General features: G+C 41.8%; 1 protein-coding gene across 2 annotated transcripts in view; it reads left to right on the forward strand.

Annotated features, from left to right (window-relative positions):
- The window catches only part of CFAP91 (cilia and flagella associated protein 91), a 135,630-nt gene that overhangs the window by 43,479 nt on the left and 69,973 nt on the right, over positions 1 to 22,178 (forward strand). For both annotated transcript variants that reach the window (XM_045294270.1, XM_004709828.2), the window contains exons 12-17: positions 3,911 to 3,982; positions 5,021 to 5,167; positions 5,411 to 5,632; positions 7,198 to 7,346; positions 9,014 to 9,105; positions 14,788 to 14,937. In XM_045294270.1, the coding sequence (XP_045150205.1) occupies positions 3,911 to 3,982; positions 5,021 to 5,167; positions 5,411 to 5,632; positions 7,198 to 7,346; positions 9,014 to 9,105; positions 14,788 to 14,936 (831 nt within the window). In that variant the 3' untranslated portion in view covers position 14,937. The remainder of the gene's footprint in view (positions 1 to 3,910; positions 3,983 to 5,020; positions 5,168 to 5,410; positions 5,633 to 7,197; positions 7,347 to 9,013; positions 9,106 to 14,787; positions 14,938 to 22,178) is intronic.

Raw genomic sequence — 22,178 nt, forward strand, 5'->3', positions numbered from 1 at the left:
TGGAGTCTTAACTAATCCTTTCATGAAATAAAAAACACAAATAATAAAAAGCCTTCCAAGATAAATAGGCTTCAGAAGTTAAGCTTCATGAATGTCAAACATAGAACATTGGACGATGAGCAGTTACCTTAACTGTCTCTACATAGAAAGATGGCTGGTAATAGCTGAAACTGGAGAGAGGTGAAATGCCCAGAGATGGGTCTTCCAGAGAGATAGGCTGGGTCCTGGAGTAGAGAGGGATAGCTTAAAAGAGTCAACCTCACCAAGGCCACACATCACCTTTGCAGATCCCCAAACTTGATTTGGATAAAGGTAGCCAGAGTTGGTTAAGACTGATAAGAACGACTTAAAACAAAATAACAAAAACACAAGAAACAATGCCATACAATAGTTGCTTGTCTTTTGTGACTGTCTAGTTTCACTCAGCATTATGTTCCCCAGGTTCAGTCATAATATGAGGTATTTTACAGGTTCATATTATTCTTTAACACTGACTAGTATTTTGTTGTGTGTATGCACCACAATTTGTTTATCCATTCACTTATTGATGGGCATTTGGGTTGGCTCCACCATTTTGCTATTGTGAGTAGTGTTCTGATAAACATAGGTATGCATATTATTATGTGTATAATGGCCCTTATTGCTCTAGGATATTCCTAATAGTGGGATTGCTGTGTCATGTGGCATTTCTATTTCCAACTTTTTAATAAAATGGCACTACTATAAACAGTTAAGGAAAGGTTTGCTCACAGAAAGGAAAAATCTTTGAAGGTTACCAGGGTGGGAGGGAAATGTAGGGTTCATCATCAACAAGAGGGGAGACACATATTGACTTGGATGAAGGGGAAGACAGAGGGAGGCCAGCAACGTATTATGAAGCCAAAGGAAGGCACTAGTAGATGTATGTGAATTAAAAGCACAATCTTGGAACAATAGTAATAATAATAATGATAATAATAATATGTAAGTGGATATATAGGCATGTAAGCTGAATGGAGTGGGAAGGAAAATGGGACTCTACTCATGAATGTAGATAGAGGTTTGACAGAAGCTATTTCCACATATGTATTCATATGTGCTGCAAAAAGAGGAACGCTAGGAAAACATTTAGCCATGACCTTGGGGGAATGATACACTGGGCCAGGGGCTCCAGACCATAGGCTTCAGGGCATCAAGGTCAACTGGAATAACAGAGTTCACAAACGTTCTACATTTTACTTTGATGTGTGGCACTTGAGATTTTAAAAGTTTGTGACCAGCCATCTTAGGTGTGACTATTGACCTCTCTCCATCTGAACCAAAGAAGAGCAAAGAAAATCAAAGGCACAAGGAATTAATTAATTCAAAGACAGAATGGACCTCCACAACCTTGAGACAAGAAGAACTAGATGGTGCCCAACAGTGGCCAACCACCTTTAAAGGGATGACAGTAGGAGGTCCTGGATAGAATGGGATAAAAATATGGAGCAATGCACAATAATGACAAGGAACAAGCTTACTGATCTGGTAGAGACTGGTGGAATCCATGAGTGAGACCACAGTCCTTAGATAACCTTCAGGCCTGGAACTGAATCTACCACCATGACTCAAATTGTAAGTAAATGATAGGTGTATGAAGTGAACAGTAATTCCAAGGAGGTATGCACTTCCTAGAACAACCAACTGTACAAAATCCATAGGCAGGCCTTTTCCCAGTGATAATACTCAGAAAGCAGACGGGATAAGAAAGAAAGACCAGGGGTAATTACCAGGAGCAATGGGAAGGCTGCTGTTACATTGTGGGGATTGCCCTATTGTCACTAAACAGAATGTGTATGAGTTGTTGAACAAATTCGCTCTGTCAACTTTCGACCAAAACAAAAAGTTTTTAAAAAAGAAACAACGTCACAATGAAAATGTATTATTTAATGGAAAGACATACAACTTACTGGTAGACCAGTGATTCCTGTGGGTGGTACATCAAATTGCCAATGTAGTGCAATCTTTCTAAGAAACTAAATGGAATTCCAAAGGTTGGTGTGCCAGCAGTAGGAGGAAGGAGGGTCAGTGGGAGGCCTGACTGTGCCTGTTACCTGAGTCTGTTGGGTGGCTCTGGTGGAGGGGCTAGAATGCTCCCACTGACTGGCCTGCATGCGCTTCTCCGTGGTTGCCAACCCCTTTGGCCTTGACTTGGAACAGACCACTGCCTTTGTTTGGTTGACACATTGTCCTTTTCATGTATTAATGGCATTGATTAGACTGGCTTCTTTTACATGCAGAGAAGCCTTAATTATATTTTCAGACTTTGTGCTTTCTGCTTTTGAGATCATCTTTTCAAGTGAGTTTCATGGATGGCTAATTCCATGCATTATATTCTGATTTTACCAGTCCAACTATATTCTCGAGAGAAGCACAATACTCTGAACTCGGAAATAGACTAGTTGTATGGAAAGATGAACATGATTAAACATAAAAATATAGAAAAAGGGATCTTTTAAGTAATACCGGTTTCTTTAAGAAAGGCTTTTCTGATACAGATGACTGTGAAAGTCCAAAACCCATCTGTAGAATACCCCCTACCCCGACCCCCCTCATGGACTAAGCCTCTGGTGAACCACCTCAGGCCATTTCCAGGGATGTGAATAGCCCTCAGACACAGTGTTGGAAAGTAGATTAATGCCGATATAGGTAGGCTAAAATCTAAGACCTTATCGTTTATTTTCCTTTTGACTCATTTTAATTTTTTCCTATTGTTTATTATTTTCTTTTTTCTTGTTGGTTTTTTGTTCGTGTGTGTGTGTGTGTGTGTGTGTGTGTGTGTGTGTGTAAGAAAAAGCTTTACATGAGAGAGCAATTGAACATTGAGAAACATCCCAGCCCAGTCCAGATCAAACCATAAATCTGATATTAGTCCATATGTCTGATACCAGTCTATAAATCCCACTTCAGACTCATGCAACACATGCAATGACACTGAATGCAGGAAGATCACAGGCCAGTGGGTGGAAAGTCTTGTGGATCCAGTGGTGATGGAGGCATCTCAACACTGGCGTGGGTCTCCAGGGACTCCTCCAGATCTAGAGCTCTGGTTCTGGCTCTGTCAACATAGCTCCATCTGGCTTTTCCTGAGGAATGTGAAGCAGAGAGAGTGTGTGTCCCACCTCCAGGAAAAAAGACAGGAGTTCCCAGAATCCTCAGGAGAAAGCCATGCCCACACAGAAGCATGTTTGGCTAGAACCTGATTGATAGTCTAGACTCCACCCCTTAAATCAAGTTGACAGATTATGTAACTGCCACACTCCAGTAATTTTATTGGCATAATATTCACATATCGTAGAGTTCAATAGTTCAATTGCATCAAGAAGAGTTGTACAATCGATCTGTTTTAGAATATTTTCTTCATGCTTTACTCATCGTTTTTTGTTTGATTTTCTTTATATAAAATCCCAGATAGCCAAATCTACAGAGATAGTAAATAGAATAATGATTTCTTAGGGTTATTATATGGGAAATTGGAGGAAAATAGTGAGCTAATACTAATAAATACAGGAATGAAGCAAATGTTCTAAAATTGGTTGTGCTGAACCATTGGACTATATATGTCAATAAAACTGTTAAAAATTTTTAAAGAAAGTTTGCTGAAAAAGAATATAGAAAAACTGAAATGAGGATGACAATGGATAGATTGTCTTTTTTGCTTTTGATTTGAACTGCTAAATATAAGTTATGATAAAAAATAAAATTTCATGAAACAGTAAATAACTTTGCAAACACTATGCTGAATGAGGGCAGGAAGCAGGTTTAATGCTTTCAGCCCTTTTGGCATTGAGCACAGTCTCTTTTGCTTGATATAAATCTTCAAAAAATATTTGATCCTACTCTTACTGATCAAACAGTTCTCAAGCTGCTTGGTTTCCCTTTATTCTTTTAGGAAGAAGAAGAGATAGAGATGGCTGTGATCTTCCTTCAACAATTAATCCGGGGAAGAGTCATTCAGAACATGGTATGTAGGGTCCACTGATGGTCCAGCGTCTCCTCTCAGAGTTGGTTTAGAGTGTCTATGTGCTTGACTCCTTCGGGTAAACTCACCCCTGCCCTCTGCTATACTCGGAGGTCAGCTCTTCAGTTAGCTACTCGTTCCCTTCCCTTGCCATAGTTTGTCCAAGGTCGAGTTCGGTGTCAAATTAAGGCATTGAGTGGATTCCCTCATTTTCCACAAGTCATATTAAAATTATTTAACTCTAGTTAGCAATTCCTGCATTATAATTGAGACAGCTAATTGGCAACCATATTTTGAAACTCTAATATGCCCATAATGATATGCCACTTGTTCTGCATATGTATGTCGTCTGTTTTGTTTTACAGACAAATAATCCGAATATGAGAAAGATTAAGTGCTACAGTTTTAACCTTTGGTCTTTCTGACTATAAAGACTGAACTAGAACAAACATTAAAGGAACAAACATTAAAGAAAAAACATTAAAGGAAACTTAATTTAAAATTTCAAGTAATTAATTTGCTCTCCCCCTCAGTCAGCTGTGACTCTTAAGAGACTCAGCTACGATGCAGAAGCCCAAGGAATCTGGGTGAGCAACTTGTGTTCACCATGATTCTTTACTATTTTTACAGTATTCCTCCAGAGAAACCCCACAGTGACAAGTTCATATAGTTGAGACGCTGTACTACAAACAAGGGACAGATTTAGTGGAAAAGATTTCAGTATCATCTATGCTTCTTAGGGAAGAATCATAGGAAATGAGAGAGAGCTGTTAGCTGTATAATACAGTCCTCTGGCTTACACTTCGTCTTTGAGAGGCATCCTGGGTTAACAATGAACTAATAACTGAGCCCCCTCTCTGCCTGAACAGTAGGAGGCATAGAAAAGAAGGCTGACTTCAAGCTAAGTGGATATTCATCTACAAGGCAGCGGGACTGAGCAACTAGCTGATTCTGGCACCTCCCAGCCCTTGCACAGGAGTCCTGGTGATGGCATAAGGGGAATTTAATTTGCAAGTATCTCTCTGATTTGATGTGATACAGATGTTTGAAGGGAAAGAAAAGCGGTATGAATTGATCCAGGAGTTGCGCACTAGCCATGCTCTGCAAGAAGACGACAGGCTGCTGAAGAAAGCTGAGAAGCAAGTGACCCTGGCCTTACAGCGACAGAGGAACCTGCATGAGCACAAGGTTCATCCTGTCTTTCTTCTTACTTTCTTGTTTCATTTGCTTGTTTTAATTAATGTTATTTATTTATTTATTGTTGTTTTAAAAATGCACATAGCAGAACAGTTCCCCAGGTAAAATTCATAACTGTTCTCACCTTCCTTCTGTAAGTTGTTATTCCCTCATTACCATAAACTTTCTGCCCTATAAGGTTCCTATCTAATCTTTCAAATTGCTTTCGCGTGCTTAAACTGGTTATTATTTTAGGTGTTACTGGTTGAAAATCATTTGGCGGGACTGGAAGGCAGGGCGTTGGCAGACATGTTCGACTTCCTGTCGAAAGAGCTGATCCGCCTGCAAGAAGAGAGGCGGATCCATGCCTTCGCCATGCTGGCGGAAAGGCAGAGGCGGATGCGGGAGGCGGAAGAGAGCGGCCGGCGCCAGGTGGAACAAAGACGTCTCCGCGAGGAGGACCAGATATTCAAGGAGGCAAGTGCCCAGTCGCTGGGCAGCCGGCAGCCGCGCGGCAGTGCTTCCCCAAAGGGGCGATACTGCCCCCTGGTGGTGGGGGGCGCTGGTGAGCTCCCTGAGGCTACGGAAGCAGATGCCATGCTCTCCCCTGGGTTAACAGCTAGAGAACAAAAGGGTTTCATTGTCAGGCAGTTCGGAGTCATTTTCTTTCTACAAAGGGTGTGCTAAGTCAAACACGTTGGGAATCTATGAGTCAGAGCCAACTGGATTGCACCAACAGCAACAAACGCTTTACAGAGTAGACCTTCAGCTACAATATTTTGTTTGATTAGTTGATACTGTGTGAAATTGGGAAGGCTTAGGGGCTAGTTATGGAGAGGTACTTTTCAGGTGGAAACACAGGCGCACATACATGGAACCCTGCAGCAGTGCCAAGCAATACTGCATTGCCACCAAGTCCCAGTATTTTCTCCAATATACTGAAATCTATAGCCTAGTAGAAAAGGGCCCCAGCCCTGAGGAATTGGTCATTCATTGAGGGGACAGATACAAAATTAAGTTTGCAGCCCTGGATGCTTACGACACTTACTTTCTCGCTATCTGTAAAACAGGCAAAACTCACGTATGGTTTCACACTTCAGGAGCCCAGCTATAAAGATAAACCAGGAAGTGTTTCCCCTGATAGTCATGAAAGTGGGCAGGGGCTGTGGTTAGGAAGATGCCACAGGGACCTTCTAGGATACCAGCGATGGTGATTTGGGTGTCGACCTTACATTTATTCATTACACTTTACAGATTGGGGCTCTGAAGTTTTCTTTATGTGTATTCTATGTCACAACTTAAAGAAAACATTATAAAAAAAATCAAATCAGACCAGGGATGATATGATACTTAAATGAATTAATCAGAGACCCAGGGCCCTTCTAGCTTTCTGCTCTCCCATCCCTCAGGCATGCAATAGATATGCTAGGAAAAGTCAACTGATCATTTTGGGTTTGATTTTTGCTGAAAGCCAACAGAGAACGAGTTCTTTCCCTTTAAGAATTCTTCTTTCTGCACATATCGTCTGCTGGCCAGAATTTAGTCATATTGCCATGTGTGGCTCCCATGGATACTAAGAAATGTCGGCTTTATGCTGGGCTAACATCTTGGGCTTCTACCCTTATTACTGAAGAAAACAGGAAAGGAGCTATTGGAAGACACTTTGTAATCGCTGGCTCAGTTAGTTTAACCAAGTGCCACTAGTGATAAGGACAGAGCCAGTATCCAAACCAAGCATACTTTTCCCAGGGGTCTTTGTCCAATGATGCACTGCCCGCCCCTGAGTAGGACCACAATACTAAAATGGGCCAGATGTAGTTGGTTGTTTGGTTGGTTGTGTGTTTGGGGTGTGTGTGCCCAGAATTAGTAGGTAGGTAGATTACAATCAGATTGACTGGATGGGAAAGAAAAGGAAAATTAACAGAAGGGTTTATTGACTAATTAAAGGATGTGTCAAGAAAAGTCAACTAATGTGTATTTTTCCAGTCTTTTGTGCAGTAGCATTCCTGTTCTTTCTAAGTGAGGTATTTTGCTTTCTATAGGTGATTAAAATCCACCATAGTACTGTCACCTCCTACTTGGAAGACATAATACTGAATACCGAAGAGAATACTGCAGATGAACAAGCTAGGGCAGAAATTGAGAAGATGGCTGAGGAGATCAATAACATCGCTTATGAAATGGAAACCCAGTATGTACCAAGAAAACAGAGGGTTAAAAAGACCAGATCCATGTGCTGTTATTTATTTGTATTTTTCTAGGAGCTTGTGTTAGTCTGGGTAGTCTAGAGAAACAAATTCATAGACACACTCATATGTATAGGAAAGAGCTTTATATACAAGAGCAGTTGAATATTGGAAAAAAAATCCCAGCTCAGTCCAGTCCAAGCTCATAAGTCTGATATTATCTCATATGTCCGATACCAATCTATAAAGCCCTCTTCAGACTCATGAAACACAATGATGCCGAATACAGGATGATCACAGGCTAGTGGGTAGAATGTCTTTGGATCCAGTGGTGGTGTAAGCATCTCAGCACTGGCAGGGGTCTCTACATGGCTTCTCTGGCTTCAGAGGTCTGGTTGCATCAAGGTAGGTCCATGTGGCTTCTTTAGCTCAGGGCACTAGGTAGTTCCATGTGTCTTGTCAGCTGCAATGTCTCCCAGGGAATGAGTTGAGTGAGAGATTGTTTCCCGCCTCTGAGGAGGAAATCTTGGAGTTCCCAGAATTCTAAAGAGAAGGCTGTGCCCACACAGAGGCCTCATTGGCTATGACCCTATTGACAGACTAGACTCCACCCCTTCACTCATAATCCTTTCAGATTGACACCAGATTATGTAACTACCATGGAGCTTAAGATCCAAACCCCAAAGAAAAACAGATAGTGCATGCTTCATTGTTCATTCTTGTATTAGCACAATGCCTTAGAAGCCAATGCATATGTTAGGAGTACTGGGAACTGAATTCTCAGTAATTCACTGGAATCTGGATTATTTCATATTACTTACTCTTAGAACAGTTCAAAGCATAAAGGCAATGTGGATGAGTGTGAGCTATACGGTTCGGAATTTAGCTATCATTTCAGAACTACCTACCCCATGTTCTTTAAAAAATTTTTTTTAAATATAGTTTTATTGGTATATAATCCACATATCATATCATTCAATCGTATCAAGAAGAACTGTACAGTCATTACCACAATCAATTTTAGAACATTTTCTCTTGCTTTCCCACCCTGATTAAATCGCCTTTAAAATGAGTTGTGTGATCACATTGTTTTAGTTCTCCCTCCACCTCCCACCCTCATTATTTACTCCCCAACACCCCCCACTCCCCACCTCCCCTTACCCCTATATCCCCAACCCAACCTTGCATCAGTTTTTATCTTTATGCATCCACTCCTTCTGTACTTTGGAAAATGGTAAACCCAACAGAAACAGTAAAGAACAAAATGAAATAATGTGGCCTGGATACAACAGTAGTAATATAAAGATTAAAATATAAACAACGAGTAAAGAAGAAAAGACTACCATCAATATTTTAAAAGCCGGGAAGAAAATTTTGCAAGAGTTCCTTGCACCTAGAACAGCTACCCTATGTTCTTTAGCTTCCGTGGATAAGCCGCATGTATCGCTACTATTCAGTTCCTAACCTGCAGCTTAATTAAAGATCACAATGAAAATATCCATGGGTGCAACCACGCTCACCTGTAGTGTTTCCAGATCATTTAATCAAAGAAAAGGATATGGAGACTTTTGAGCGTGGAATTTCTTACATAAGCAAGGAGAGTTGAAGTATATTTGTAAATTGGCAGCTCAAGTTAGACACAAAAACAAATGCATTGTTTTGTTTTTCTCAGTCGAATGCAGAATCAGTCAGAGGAAATTGTTGCTGAATTGGTTTATAGCTTCCTGATCCCAGAGGTCCAGAAGGACTCTGTCAAAGAAAAAGGTAAGCCAGTGTAAATGCTTTATGTTAGGATTTAATTTTTTAATCTCAGAAATGTATAGCTGTGCAGAGCTATGGGAGCACTTCTGAGACTGGTGGAGTTTTCTTATTTCCGTGTTGTTTTCAAGGTCTCTTTCACTGTTTGAGCCCAAATAGAATCACTTTTACTCCATTTCAGAAGGAAACATATGATCAAGAACTGATGTTCTTGGAAGAAGTTCAAGCTACACTGGACTTTGCTAAAAAACAAGACTATAGGACTTGATGAAATATGAATTGAGAATGTTTCAACAAGTAGAGGCAATACTGGAAGCATTCATGAATCTATGCCAAGAAATTTGGAAGACAACTACTGACCAACTGAATGGAAGAGATCCAAATTTGTACCCTTTCCAAAGAAAGGCAATTCAACAGAATATGGAATTTTTCAAACAGTATAACCAATAGCACGTGTACATAAAGTTTTCCTAAAGATAATTCAAAAATGGTTACAGCAATACATTGACAGGGATCTTCCAGAAGGTCAAGCTGGATTCTGAAGAGGATCTAGAACACAAGAACATCATTGCAGAAGCCAGATGGATCTTACAACTCAATGAAAAGGAGACTCAAATCCGCATGACTAGACCAAGAGGTACCATCATGGTCAATGGAGAAAAGATTGAAGTTGTTGAGGATTTAGTCTTGGTTGGATCCGCAATTAATGTTCATGGAAGTAGCAGTCAGGAAAAAAATGACATTTTGCATTGGGTAAATCTGCTGCACATGACCTCTTTAGAGTGTGGCAAAGCAAGGATGTTACTTTGAGCACTAAGATGGGTGTGTTAGTTCAGGTAGACTAGAGAAACAAATCCATAGAAACTCATATGTGTATAAGAAAGAGCTTGGTATACAAGAGCAATTGAATATTGAGAAAACATCCCAGCCCGGCCCAGAGCAAGTCCAAAAGTCCTATATTAGCCCATATGTCCAATACCAATCTATAAAGTCCTCTTCAGATTCACAAAACACATGCAATGGCGCTGAATGCAGGATGATCACAGGCCAGTGGGTAGAAAGTCTTTGAATTCAGTTGCATTGTAAGCATCTCAATGCTGGCAGGGGTCTCTATGTGGCTTCTCTGACTTCAGAGGTCCAGTTGTATCAGGGTAGGTCCTTGTGGCTTCTCCTCAGGGATGTCTCACAGGGAGACAGCCTTGTGTCTTGTCAGTAGAGAGTCTCCAAGGAAGTGAGGAGAAAGAGAGAAAATGTCTCCTGTCTCCCAAGGAGGAAAATACAGGAGTTCCCAGAATTCTCAGGACAAGGCCATGCCCACACAGAGGCCTCATTGCCTATGATCCGATTGACAGACTAGACTCCACCCCTTCACTGTTAATCCTCTCAAGTCCCAAACTGACACCAGATTATGTAACTACCACAATGGTCCTGACCCAAGCCATGGTATTTTCAAATGCCTCCGTATGCATGTGAAAGTTGGACATTAAATAAGGCCAAAAAAGAATTGCTGCATTTGAAGTGCGGTGCTGGTGATGAATATTGAAAGTACCATGTACTGCCAAAAGAACAAACAAACCTGTCTTTGAGGAAGTGCAGCCAGAAATGCTCCTTAGAAGTGAAGATGGCAAGACTTTGTCTCACGTACTTTGGACATGTTATCAGGGAGACCAGTCCCTGGAGAAGGACCTCATGCTTGGTAGAGGGGCAGCAAAAAGAGGCAGGCTCTCGAACTGACTTGGTGGCACCTAATGACAACAAGAAGCCAGATGGAAAGATAAGTTTTATTGACTGGAAATGCATTCAACTGTGTGGATCATAACAAGAAAATATGGAAATCATTTTGAAGAGTGAGAATTCCAGAATACTTATTCTCATGAGGACCTTGATCTTATGCCAGCAGGCAGTTGTTTAAAAAGAACAGAAGTACTGCATGGTTTAAAGTCAGGAAAAGGGGGCATCAAAATTGTATCCTCTCATCATACTTACTCAAGCTGTATGAGGAGGAGCAAATAATTTGAGGAAGGGACTATGTGGAGAAGTAGACAGCATGAGGATCAGAGGAAGACTTGTTAACAACCTGCTTTATGCGTGCTGAAAGTGAAGAAGACCTGAAGCACTTACTGATGATTTTCAAAGAATACAGCCTTTCGTACAGATCATACTTCATTTTAGGGAAAACAAAAGTCCTCAGAAGTGGATGAATAAGCAACATCAAGATAAACTGAAAAAATATTGAAGGTTTCAAGAATTTCATTTTCTCTGATCCACAATTAAGAATCATAGAAGTTGTTGTTGTTGTTGGGTGCCATTGAATCCGTTCCAACTCATAGGGGCCCTGTGCACAACAGAACAAAACGCTGCCTGCGCCATCCTCACATCTGTTCTTATGTTTGAGCCATCGATGCAGCCGCCATGTCAGCCCATCGCATCAAAAGACCCGTTTTACAATGCCCCCCTACTTTACCAACCACGGTGTCCTTCTCCAGGGAATGGTCTCTTCTGACAACAATGCCCAAAGCATGTAAGCCAAAGTCTTGCCATCTTTGCCTCAAAGGAGCTTTCTAGCTGTACTTCTTCCAGGCCAGATTTGTATGTTCTTTTGGCATCCCGTGCTACTTTTGATGTTCTTCACCAGCACCTGAATACAAATGAGTCAATTCTTCTTTGGTCTTCTTCTAATGTCCAGCTTTCACAATAAAATGAAGCAATTGAAAGTACCATGACTTGGGTTGAAAATAACCATGGCTTGTGTGTTAGGGTTCTCTAGAGAGATAAGACCAAATTGCGGATAATTTAATATATTTATTTATAAAGATAATTAGATATATAACACAAAAAATGAACTGTTAAGTTATATACAGATAGATATATAATACAAGAAATGAACAGGTAAATTATAAAGCAGTACAAATGGCTCAGCAACTCACTCCCGTGAGAGAGAGTTGTGAGACACTAGCAGTCCTTCAAGTCTAGTCTGCTGCCAGGTCTTCCTCTATATATAGAGAGAGCTAGGCTATGTCAGCACAGCAGCCAATCACAAGGCAGGTCACCAACTGTCAGCCAGGTCACCAACCGCCAGTCCCCAGCTCCAGAGATGTCTTAAAGGGACCTCAACTTACAGCAACACAGTCCACAGGCTAGGCGTCCCACAGGTAGTGTAGCCTTTAAATTGAGGGACAGAACAAGCAGGGCAGCCGCACACTGGTCCGATGATCACAGAGCGAGAGACAAGAAAGGCGAGGCTCACCGAGCCATTTATCTCTCCACCCTTCAGTTAATCCCACTTGTGTTTATCGGCCAGGCTGGCACAATAAACTATCTCAGCTTGTATCAAGCCTTAGTCCTCAAAGTATGGATCGCAACTCAATGTAAGGAAAACCGAAAGTCTTACTACTGAACCAGTTGGTAACATCATGATAAATGAAGCAAAGATTGAAGCTGTTACACATTTCCTCTTGTTTAAATCCACAATCAGTGCTCATGGAAGCAGTAGCAAGAGAACCCCAGAAGTAGCAGCCAGTAAACCAAATGATAAGGTGTTGAATTGGGAAATCTGCTACAAAAGAGCTCTAAAGTGTTAAGAAGCAAAAATGCCACTTTTTGAGGACTAAAGTGTGCTTGCACCAAGCCATCATGTTTTTGCCACATCCTATGCAAGTAAAAGCTGAGCAGTGAATAAAGAAAACTGGAGATGAATCAGATGCATTTGAATTATGGTAGGGATGAGGCATTTTGAATATACCCTGGACTTCCAGAAGAACGAACAACTCTATCTTAGGAGAAACGCAGCCAGAGTGCTCCTTAGAAACAAGGATGATGAGACCTTGTCTCATGTGCTTTGGGTGTGTTCTTAGAAGGGGTTAGTTCCTGGAGGAGGACATCACACCTGGTAAAGCAGAGGGGCAATGAAGAAGAGGAGGAAGACCCACCTGAGATAGATGGACACGGTGTCTTTAGGTTCAAACATAGCAAAGATGGCACAGGACCCGGCAATGTTTTGTTCCATTGTTCATTGGTTGCTGTGAATCTGAACCTACTCAACAGCACCGAACAACAACAATCATATGCTATTTTACATTTATGGAGGTGTTAAAGGAATAATTGTATGCCAACTGCCTGGCACAAAGTAACTAATACCATCAGCACCATTATTATTATAACACTTTTCCAAGGGCTTCCATAAACCCAAACATACTGCCATCAAATCAATTCTGATTTATGATGCTATAAAGCAGTGGTTCTCAACCTTCCTAATGCCGCGACCCTTTAATACAGTTCCTCATGTTGTGGTGACCCACAATCATAAAATTATTTTCATTGCTACTTCATAACTGTAATTTTGCTACTGTTATGAATCAGGTGACCCTTCTGAAATGGTTGTTCGACCCCCAGAGGGGTCACAACCCACAGGTTAAGAACCACTGCTATAAAGGGTAGATACGGTTTTGAGACTGTAAAATTATTAGCCCAATGCCTACCCCATGGTACTACCAGGACTCCAAGAACTTAGATGCTTAGTGCTGTCTATAGTTTGGAGACTTAAAAAGAAATATTCTTAGAATATGGAGCTTGGACTATCTTCTAATGCCATGAGCTCAGAAACTCATCTTTATCGCATAGGGATTAAGAAGTATGAAACATGGTCTCTGCTGTTAAGTCACTATCATCGTCGTTGACAACAAAACTTAAGTTGTGTAAAGTACTTCAGTCCTGAATAGTTGGCAAAACTCTAGTGAGGTAAATGTGGGCTGGTCTTGGAAGACGTGGGCTTGGCAGGCATCCTGGGAGTAGGGACAGAGGCACCTGACCCAGAAGCACCTGACCCAATAAGAAATTATTTGGGGGTTGTTTTACCTTAGAATATATTTTTATAAGACAGAGGGCAGATGATTTTTTTAATTGGGGGCTCTTATCATAATCCATACATATACCCATTTAGTCAAACACTTCTGTACATATGTTGTCATCATCTTTTTCAAAACGCTTTCTTTCTACTTGAGCCCCGGTATCAGCTCCTCATTTTTTTCTCTCCCTTCCCCACCCTCTCTTCCATGTCCCCTTAATAATTTATAAATTATTCTCTTTTTGTTTTTCATGTCTTACACCTCCCATTGTCTCATTTCACCCACTTTTCTGCTGTCCATTCCCCTGGGAGAAGGGGCATATGTTGATCATTGTGATCGGTTCCCCTTTACTCCTCTCACCCACCTTACCCTCCTAGTATCACTGTTCCCCTTATTGGTCCCGAGGGGTTTATCCGTTCTGGATTCCCTGTGTTACGAGCTCATATGCACCAGTATACATGTTCAGATCTAGCCAGATTTTCAGATAGAATTGGGGTCATGGTAGTTGGGGTTGGGGGGGCTGAGGGGGGGAGCATTAAAGAACTAGAGGAAGGTTGTGTGTTTCGTTGGTGCTATACTGCACCCTGACTGGTTCTTCCCATCCATGTGGCCCTTCTTCCAGGGGGTGTCCAATTGACTACTGATGGGCTTTGAGTCTCCACTCTGCCCTCCTCCTCATTCCCATTGATAGGAATTGTGTTTGTTTTGTTTAGGGTCTGAGAGAGCAGATGATTTTTGCGTAACCCCATCAACCGTGTTTTGCAGACCCATCGTTTGTATCACTTTTGGGAACAGTTTCATGAGAACATGCAGAGTAAACATATTTCTGTCACCTTTGGTACAGTGAGGAATGCACAGCGGAAGCACATTCTTGCCGCCCACGAGGTCATCCATGAATATACTGAAGCCATGCTCAAAAAGAGTGTTGCCAAGGAAGAGCGTGATGAAGACCCCAAACCTGAAGAAGAGACTCGGCAGGAGTACTTCAGCTAAGGTCGGTTTGAATTCTCACCTGCAATTAGATCGACATGAAAGAAATATGAAGAGAAATAGAAACAAGATCATTCAGTTTTGTGCTGTGCTGATACTGATCATAATATGAAAAGATGATCTATTGGCCGAAAAATGAAGCATTGCTATTCAGACTGGTATATTTTGGTTTGTTTTTAGAGTTTGCTGTCAAAATTGTTGAGAATAGAATATAGCAGTAGAATTCTTATCATTCAGAAAACAGGACTCTCGATTATTCTGCTGGTTTTAAAAAAAAATCATTTTATTATATTATTTTATTAGGGGCTCATACAACTCTTATCACAATCCATACACACATCAATCGTGTAAAGCACATTTGTACATTCATTGTCCTAATCATTCTCAAAACAATTTCTCTCCACTTAAACCCCCGGCATTAAGTCCTCATTTTCCCCCTCCCTCCCCGCTCCCCCGTCCCTCATGAGCCCTTGATAGTTTATAAATGGGTATTTTGTCATATCTTGCCCTGTCCGATGTCTCCCTTCACCTACTTTTCTGTTGTCCGTCCCGCAGGGAGGAGGTCACATATAGTTCCTTGTAATCGGTTCCCTCTTTCCTACCCACTCTCCTTCTACCCTCCCTGTTTCGCCACTCACTCCACTGGTCCTGTAGGGCTCATCCGCCCTGGATTCCCTGTATTTTCAGTTCCTATCTGTACCAGCGTTCATCCTCTGGTCTAGCCAGACTTGCAAGGACGAATTCGAATCATGGTAGTGGGAGCAGGGAGGAAGCATTTAGGAACTAGAGGAAAGTTGTATTTTTCGTCGTTGGTGATGGTTTCTTTTAACAGGTGGTAATGTGCCACTAGTAAAGCTATAGTGTTCATCTTGTTGTAAAAACTTATGGAACCAGACAATGTAAGCCCCAAAGTTGTGTGCTACTTATAAGCATGGCAGGAAGCAGGAGCAGAGCCAGCTCAATTCCAGCCCAAATGCTTTCTGCACTTCTGTCCAAGGGTTTGTCTTCAGCGCAACTAAGCACTCATGCTCACAAGACAAAGGCCACATTTGACATCAGTCGATTCAGAAACATGTAAGCCTGGAACCACAGCTGTTCCAGGTGTACCAGACACCAAGCATTTCTCTTTCCGTGGGAGCCTTTGCTGAGGTCCACACAAGAACACAAACATAGCTATTTTCTTTAGTCAACAAATTATAAATGCCAGATGCACAAAAGAGATATTTACATTGTGGAGTGAAGAACCTGCCCAAGCCCAGAGGCTCCAGGAGGCAATATTTCTAATACTTACAGGGTTCCCACAATGGACGTGCCCAGTTACAAAAGTCTGCACATTCATCGAAGCTCAAAGTTGTGGCTTTCTTTTTATGTATATATAGTGTTTTATTAGGAGCTCATATAACTCTTATCACAAACCATACATACATCAATTGTGTAAAGCATATTTGTACATTCATTGCCCTCATCATTCTCAAAACATTCGCTCTCCACCTAAGCCCCTGGCATCAGCTCCTCATTTTATCCCCTCCCTCATGAACTCATGAACTCCCTCATGAGGCTTGCCCCTCCCTCATGAACCCTTGATAATTTATAAATTATTATTTTGTCATATCTTGCCCTGTCTGATGTCTTCTTTCACCCACTTTTCTGTTGTCCGTCCCCCAGGGAGGAGGTCACATGTAGATCCTTGTAATCAGTTCCCCCTTTCCAACCCACCCTCCCTCTACCCTCCCAGTATTGCCACTCACACCACTGGTCCTGAAGAGATCATTGCCCTGGATTCCCTGTGTTTCCGGTTACTATCTGTACCAGTGTACATCCTCTGGTCTAGCCAGACTTGAAAGGTAGAATTTGGATCATGATAGTAGGGTGGGAGGAAGCATTTAAGAAATAATGGAAGACTTCCGGGAAGATGGTGTTGGAGTTACACATACCAGAGGGAATCCGCAGAATTCAGCATAGGAGAGTAGCTTAGAGGGAAATTCAACACTGCTGGAATGCAGGAGGAGCATCATAAAGATAAGTAGGCACAAAGCCACAGAGTTTTGAGGGGCTGGGGGCTTTGGCTTACCACAGTGGAGGCCGGTTAGGTCTTGACCTTGGCCCCGCCACTTTCTCTGCCAGAGCCGTGAACATTTGGAGCTGGTAGGGGGGCTTGGTCTCAACTCAGCCACAGTTTGCCACAGCCTGCCTGGGGGCAGGGACTGGACCCTTGCAGCTTCACCGGTAGGGATCGGGGTTCAGCTACATTGTTACTTTTGTTTCCATCTCTTCTTTCTATCCCCCCACAGTCTTGGAGGGCTGTGCAGGGGCTTTCCCTCAACACAGCCACAGCTTGCCTCCGCTGCCTCCTGGGCCAGGGACTAAACCCTTGCAGCTCCACAGGCAGGGATCGGGACTCTGGTACATTGTTGCTTTTGTTTCCCTCTCTTCTCCATATCCAGTGGTGAGAGTGGTGATACCGGGAGGGTGGGGCAAGTTGGAGTAGAAAGGGAGAACCTATTACAAGGATCTACATATAACCCCCTCCCTGGGGGTGGGACAACAGAAAAGTGGGTGAAGGGCGACATCGGACAGTATAAGACATGACAAAATAATAATTTATAAATTATCAAGGGCTCATGGGGGGGTGGCGGGGAGGGAGGGGATAAATGAGGAGCTGATACCAAGGGCTCAAGTAGAAAGCAAATATTTTGAGAATTAGGATGGCAATAAATGGACATGTGTGCTAGACACAATGGATGGATTGTGATAAGAATTGTACGAGCCCCCAATAAAATGATTTTTTTTTTAAAAAAGAGGAGCTGATACAAAGGGCTCAAGTAGAAAGAAAATGTTTGGAAATTATGTTGACAACATATGCACAAATGTGCTTGATACAATTGATGTATGGATTGTTGTCAGAGCTGTAAGAGCCCCCAATAAAATGATTTATTTTAAAAAAGAAAGCAAGCCACTGACAAAAATGGAAAAGCCTATCAATATTTCAAGGTCTGTTTGTTGCCTTTTACTAGTGTTTTCCGGTGGAGTCAGATGGGGTGCCACATTCTGTCTCCAAAGTCTATTTTTGGTATTCCCTGGGGATTTTATCACTTTACTCCCCTTGCTGCTCTGTTGCATGCCCTTAGTGTTTCTCCCAGTGTGATGGGGTAGATTGAGCATAATTCCTGCACCGTGTCTCCAGAGTTGTCCTCCGTAGTGGTATGGTTCAGTGAGGGACGTTGTGTCTCATAGTGGGGCCGCCCTATGGTCCTCTCTGTGCACTGTCTGCTCAGGAATATTGTCCTTGGGGCTTGGTGGGCCAGGGTATGTTCCCCTCCCTCTCCATCCCTCTTTGTTTCTCCTATGTGTTTTAATCAGACGAGCCCCTCTCCCCAAGCTGTAGTTTCAGTGCTGTTCTCTGAACTGCATTCTTTTGGGGGGAGGGTGGGGGAAGGGGAAGTGTTCCATATAGGTGGGATTGGGGCCGGCTCCGTAGACCTCTCTATTGGTTCCCTGGTACATGCCAATATGTTGTATTCACATCTTGCACATTGGGTTGAAGCCTAGTCTATCTCTCCCTCTCCTGTAGAGATATAAGCATTACCCTCCTCTTGGGTGGGTTAGTGCCCTGCTCACCCCCTACCCATGTCTATTTTTTTGTCTCTCTATATCTTTCTTTCCCCCTCCTCTTTAGTTGGGTGCAGTATATATCCTAGGATTGGGTTTGGCCCCTGCCATAGTACCTGGACCTCATCCCAGGAATGTATGTATATAGAAGTTTTTCCCCTATGCCCCATTTTTTAAGCTTACCTCAGTGGACTCATGTTGTACTTTCCTTTTGTGCTTGGCTTACTTTGCTTAGCATGATTCCCTCCAGTTCTTCCCATGGGGCAATGTGCTTCATGCACTCATCGCTGCATTTTAGGGATACGTAGTACTCCACTGTATGTATGTACCACAATTTTTTTATCCATTCACCGGTTGATGGAAATTTGGGTTGTTTCCAACTCTTGCAATTGTGAACTGTGCCTCAATAAACATTGGAGCACAGATGGCTGGCCGTGGTTTGTTTCTTGCCTCTTCTGGGTATATGCCCAGTAGGGGGATTGCTGGATCATACGGTAGCTTGATTTCCATGTTTTAGATATCGCCAAGTTGATTTCCATAATGACTGTACATACCTACAGGTCCACCAGCAGTGGACAAGAGTTCCTATCTCACCACAGCTCCTCTGAGTTAGTTTATTGTGGCAACCTGGCCGATAAACACATGTGGGATTAATTGAAGGGCAGAGGGATAAATGGATCAGTGAGCCTCACCTTTCTAGTTCCCGGGTCTCTTGCTTTCTGATGGTTGGACCAGGGTGCAGCTCCTTTAGCAGTTCCCTGCTTCAGCTTGCAAGGCTGACTTCCTGCAAGACATACCAAGGAGAAGCCACATGGACCTACCTCGATGCAGCCCTGGGTGCTGGAGCACCCGTGTGGAGACCACTGCCAGTGCTGAGATGTTTACACATTCACTGACTCAGCTTTCCTCATGCAGTCGGCATCGTTGTGTCTGTTTTGTGAGTTGGAGGAGGACTTTGTGTACTGGTATTGGACATATGGGTTAATGGGTTAATGTTGGATTTGTGGGCTTGGGCAGCACTGGGTTGGGATATTTTCTTGATGAGCACTTAACCTTTACATAAAACTCTTTCTTATACATGAGTTTCTTTGGATTAGTTTCTCTAAAGTACCCAGACTAACACACCCTCCAACACTTGTTACTTTTTATTTTTTGAATTGGGCTATCTTTTAGGGTATTAGGTGGTATCTCATAGTTGTTTTAATTTGCATTTCTCTTATGGCTAAAGATCGGGAACATTTTCTCACATGTTTATTTGCCATTCAGATTTCTGCCCCTATGAAACTTCTCTTCAGGTCCTTGCCCACCTCCTTAGTGGGCAGTTAGTTTTTTTCTTATTGTAAGCTTTCAAAGTATTGTAGACTTTAGTAATAAGGCCTTTGATGAGTCATTGCTCAAGATGTTTTCTCAGTCGGTGGACTCTCTTATTACTGTCTTGGTGAATTCTTTCAATGTACACACAGGTGTTTTATCTTCAGTATATCCCACTTATTAATTTGTGACTCCTCTGTATTCGTGTCCTTCTTATTTCCAACAGCCTATGTATTCCCTGTGCCAAGGTTCTCAGGTTTGTCCCAATTCTCTCATTAATGGCCCTAATAGTTTGGGGGTTTACCTCATAATGTGTGTTCCCGCTTGAGTTTATTCTTATGCATGGAGTGAGGTAAGGGTCTTGCTTCATTTTTCTGTAGGTAGATATTCATTTTTTCCAGCATCACTTAATGAAGAGGGCATCTGCTTCCCATTTGATATTTTTAGGGGACCCTTATCAAAAACCAGTTGTCTGTATGCTGATTTTTTATTTCTGGGTTTTAAGCTCTTTTCCATTGTACTGAATATCTGTCGTTATACCAGTACCACAGTTTTGACCACTGTGCCTGTATAATATGTGCTACCCACTGTGCCCTTCTTCTGGAGGAGTTTTTTGCTAATTCCTGGATTCTTCCCTCTCCATATGAAGTTGGTAATCAGTTGTTCCAATTCTTTGAAGAAGGATGATGGTATTCATATCAGGATAGCATTAAACTTATATAGTGCCTTGGGCAGAACTGACATCTTTGCTATATTGAGTCTTCCAATCCATGAGCCTGGGATATTCTTCCATTTGTTGAGGTCACTCTTGGTTTCTCGTAATAGTGTTCTGTAGTTTTCCTCGTACAAATCTTTTGGGTTTTTTTTAGTCAGATATGGCCCTAGATATTTCAATTTGTGCTTGGCTATTGCAAAGGGTACTTACTACCTTTTAAATCTCTTCTTCTCTGGACTTCTGTTTGTTGATTTTGTATCCTGCTACTCTGTCATATTCCGCTATCACTTCCAACACTCCACTTGTGGAGTTTTGGGGATTTTCAATATATAAAATCATATCGTCTGTGAATAACAATAAATTTGCTTCTTCCTTTCCCAGACGAATATCATTGATGTCTTTTCTTTGCCTTATGCTGTTAGCTAAGACCTCCAGTACAATGTTAAATGAGAGTGGGGACAAGGGACATCCTTGTCTGGTCCTCTTTTTCAGTGGGAATTTTTTAGTGTTTTCTCCATTGACTACCACGTTGGCTGTTGGATTTTCATATATAGCTTGTATGATATTGAGGAATTTTCCTTCCATTCCTATCTTCTTGAGTGTCTTAAACAGGAATGGGTGTTGGATGTTGTCAAATGATTTTTCTACATCTATTGATATGATCATGTGGTTTTTATAATTTTTCATGTCAATGTGGAGAATGATACTAATGGTCTTTTGTATGTTGAACCATCCCTGCATCCCTGGTATGAATCCCACTTGGTCATGGTGAATTATTTGTTTTATATGCTTTTGTATTCTATTGGCCAATATTTTGTTAAGGATTTTTGCATCGATGTTCATTATGGATATTTGTCTGTAGTGCCCAATTCTTGTGGGATCCATGCCAGCTTTAGGTATCAAAGTCATAGAAAGGGTTTGGGAGTTTTCTGTCTTTTTCTATGTTCTGGAAGACTGTAACTCTTTATGTGAGTAGAAAACCTTGTCTTTCCCCCTTGGAGCAGCTGGTGTTTTCAAACTGCTGGCCTTGTGGTTAGCTGCCCAAAGGTAACCCACAATGCCACAGGGTTCCCGACATAGACAATTAACGAATAATTTCTAATTCTAATTATGATTTAGGAGGAAATTCTAAGTCATCCTCTTGCTGCAAGTAGTAGAGAAAATAATGGATACATCTTACATGGCATATATTTAAAGATATCGAAGAACTCTGGAAAGCAAGAGAATGTGAACAAAAACTGTAGCAAGTATCAAGCTCTTTCTACATGAGCTGTTATTGCTGGTCATTTTCTTCCTTTGAGTACAAGCTAAGAATCAGGATTGTCCAGAGGGACTTTACTAGAGGAAACATAAAAATCAGTGGACTTTTTTTTTTGGTTTAACTTTCCACTTTTAATTGTAGTTTTGGTGAAAGTTAACAGAGAAAATTCGTTTCCAACTCTACAATTTGTGCACATTTTGTTTCATGACATTAGTTACAATTTCCTAAATGTAGCAACGTTCTTCCCACTTTATTTTTCTGGGCTTCTCGTTCCCATTTGTCCTTCTTTCTTACCTCTTCCTACCTCCTTGAGCTTTGTTTTTTGGACAAAAGCTGTCCTTCCGTTCTC

The sequence above is a fragment of the Echinops telfairi genome, unplaced genomic scaffold, assembly GCF_000313985.2.
Source record: "Echinops telfairi isolate 266 unplaced genomic scaffold, ASM31398v2 ScPeMD7_3509;HRSCAF=4178, whole genome shotgun sequence".
NCBI classification, from domain to species: domain Eukaryota; kingdom Metazoa; phylum Chordata; class Mammalia; order Afrosoricida; family Tenrecidae; genus Echinops; species Echinops telfairi.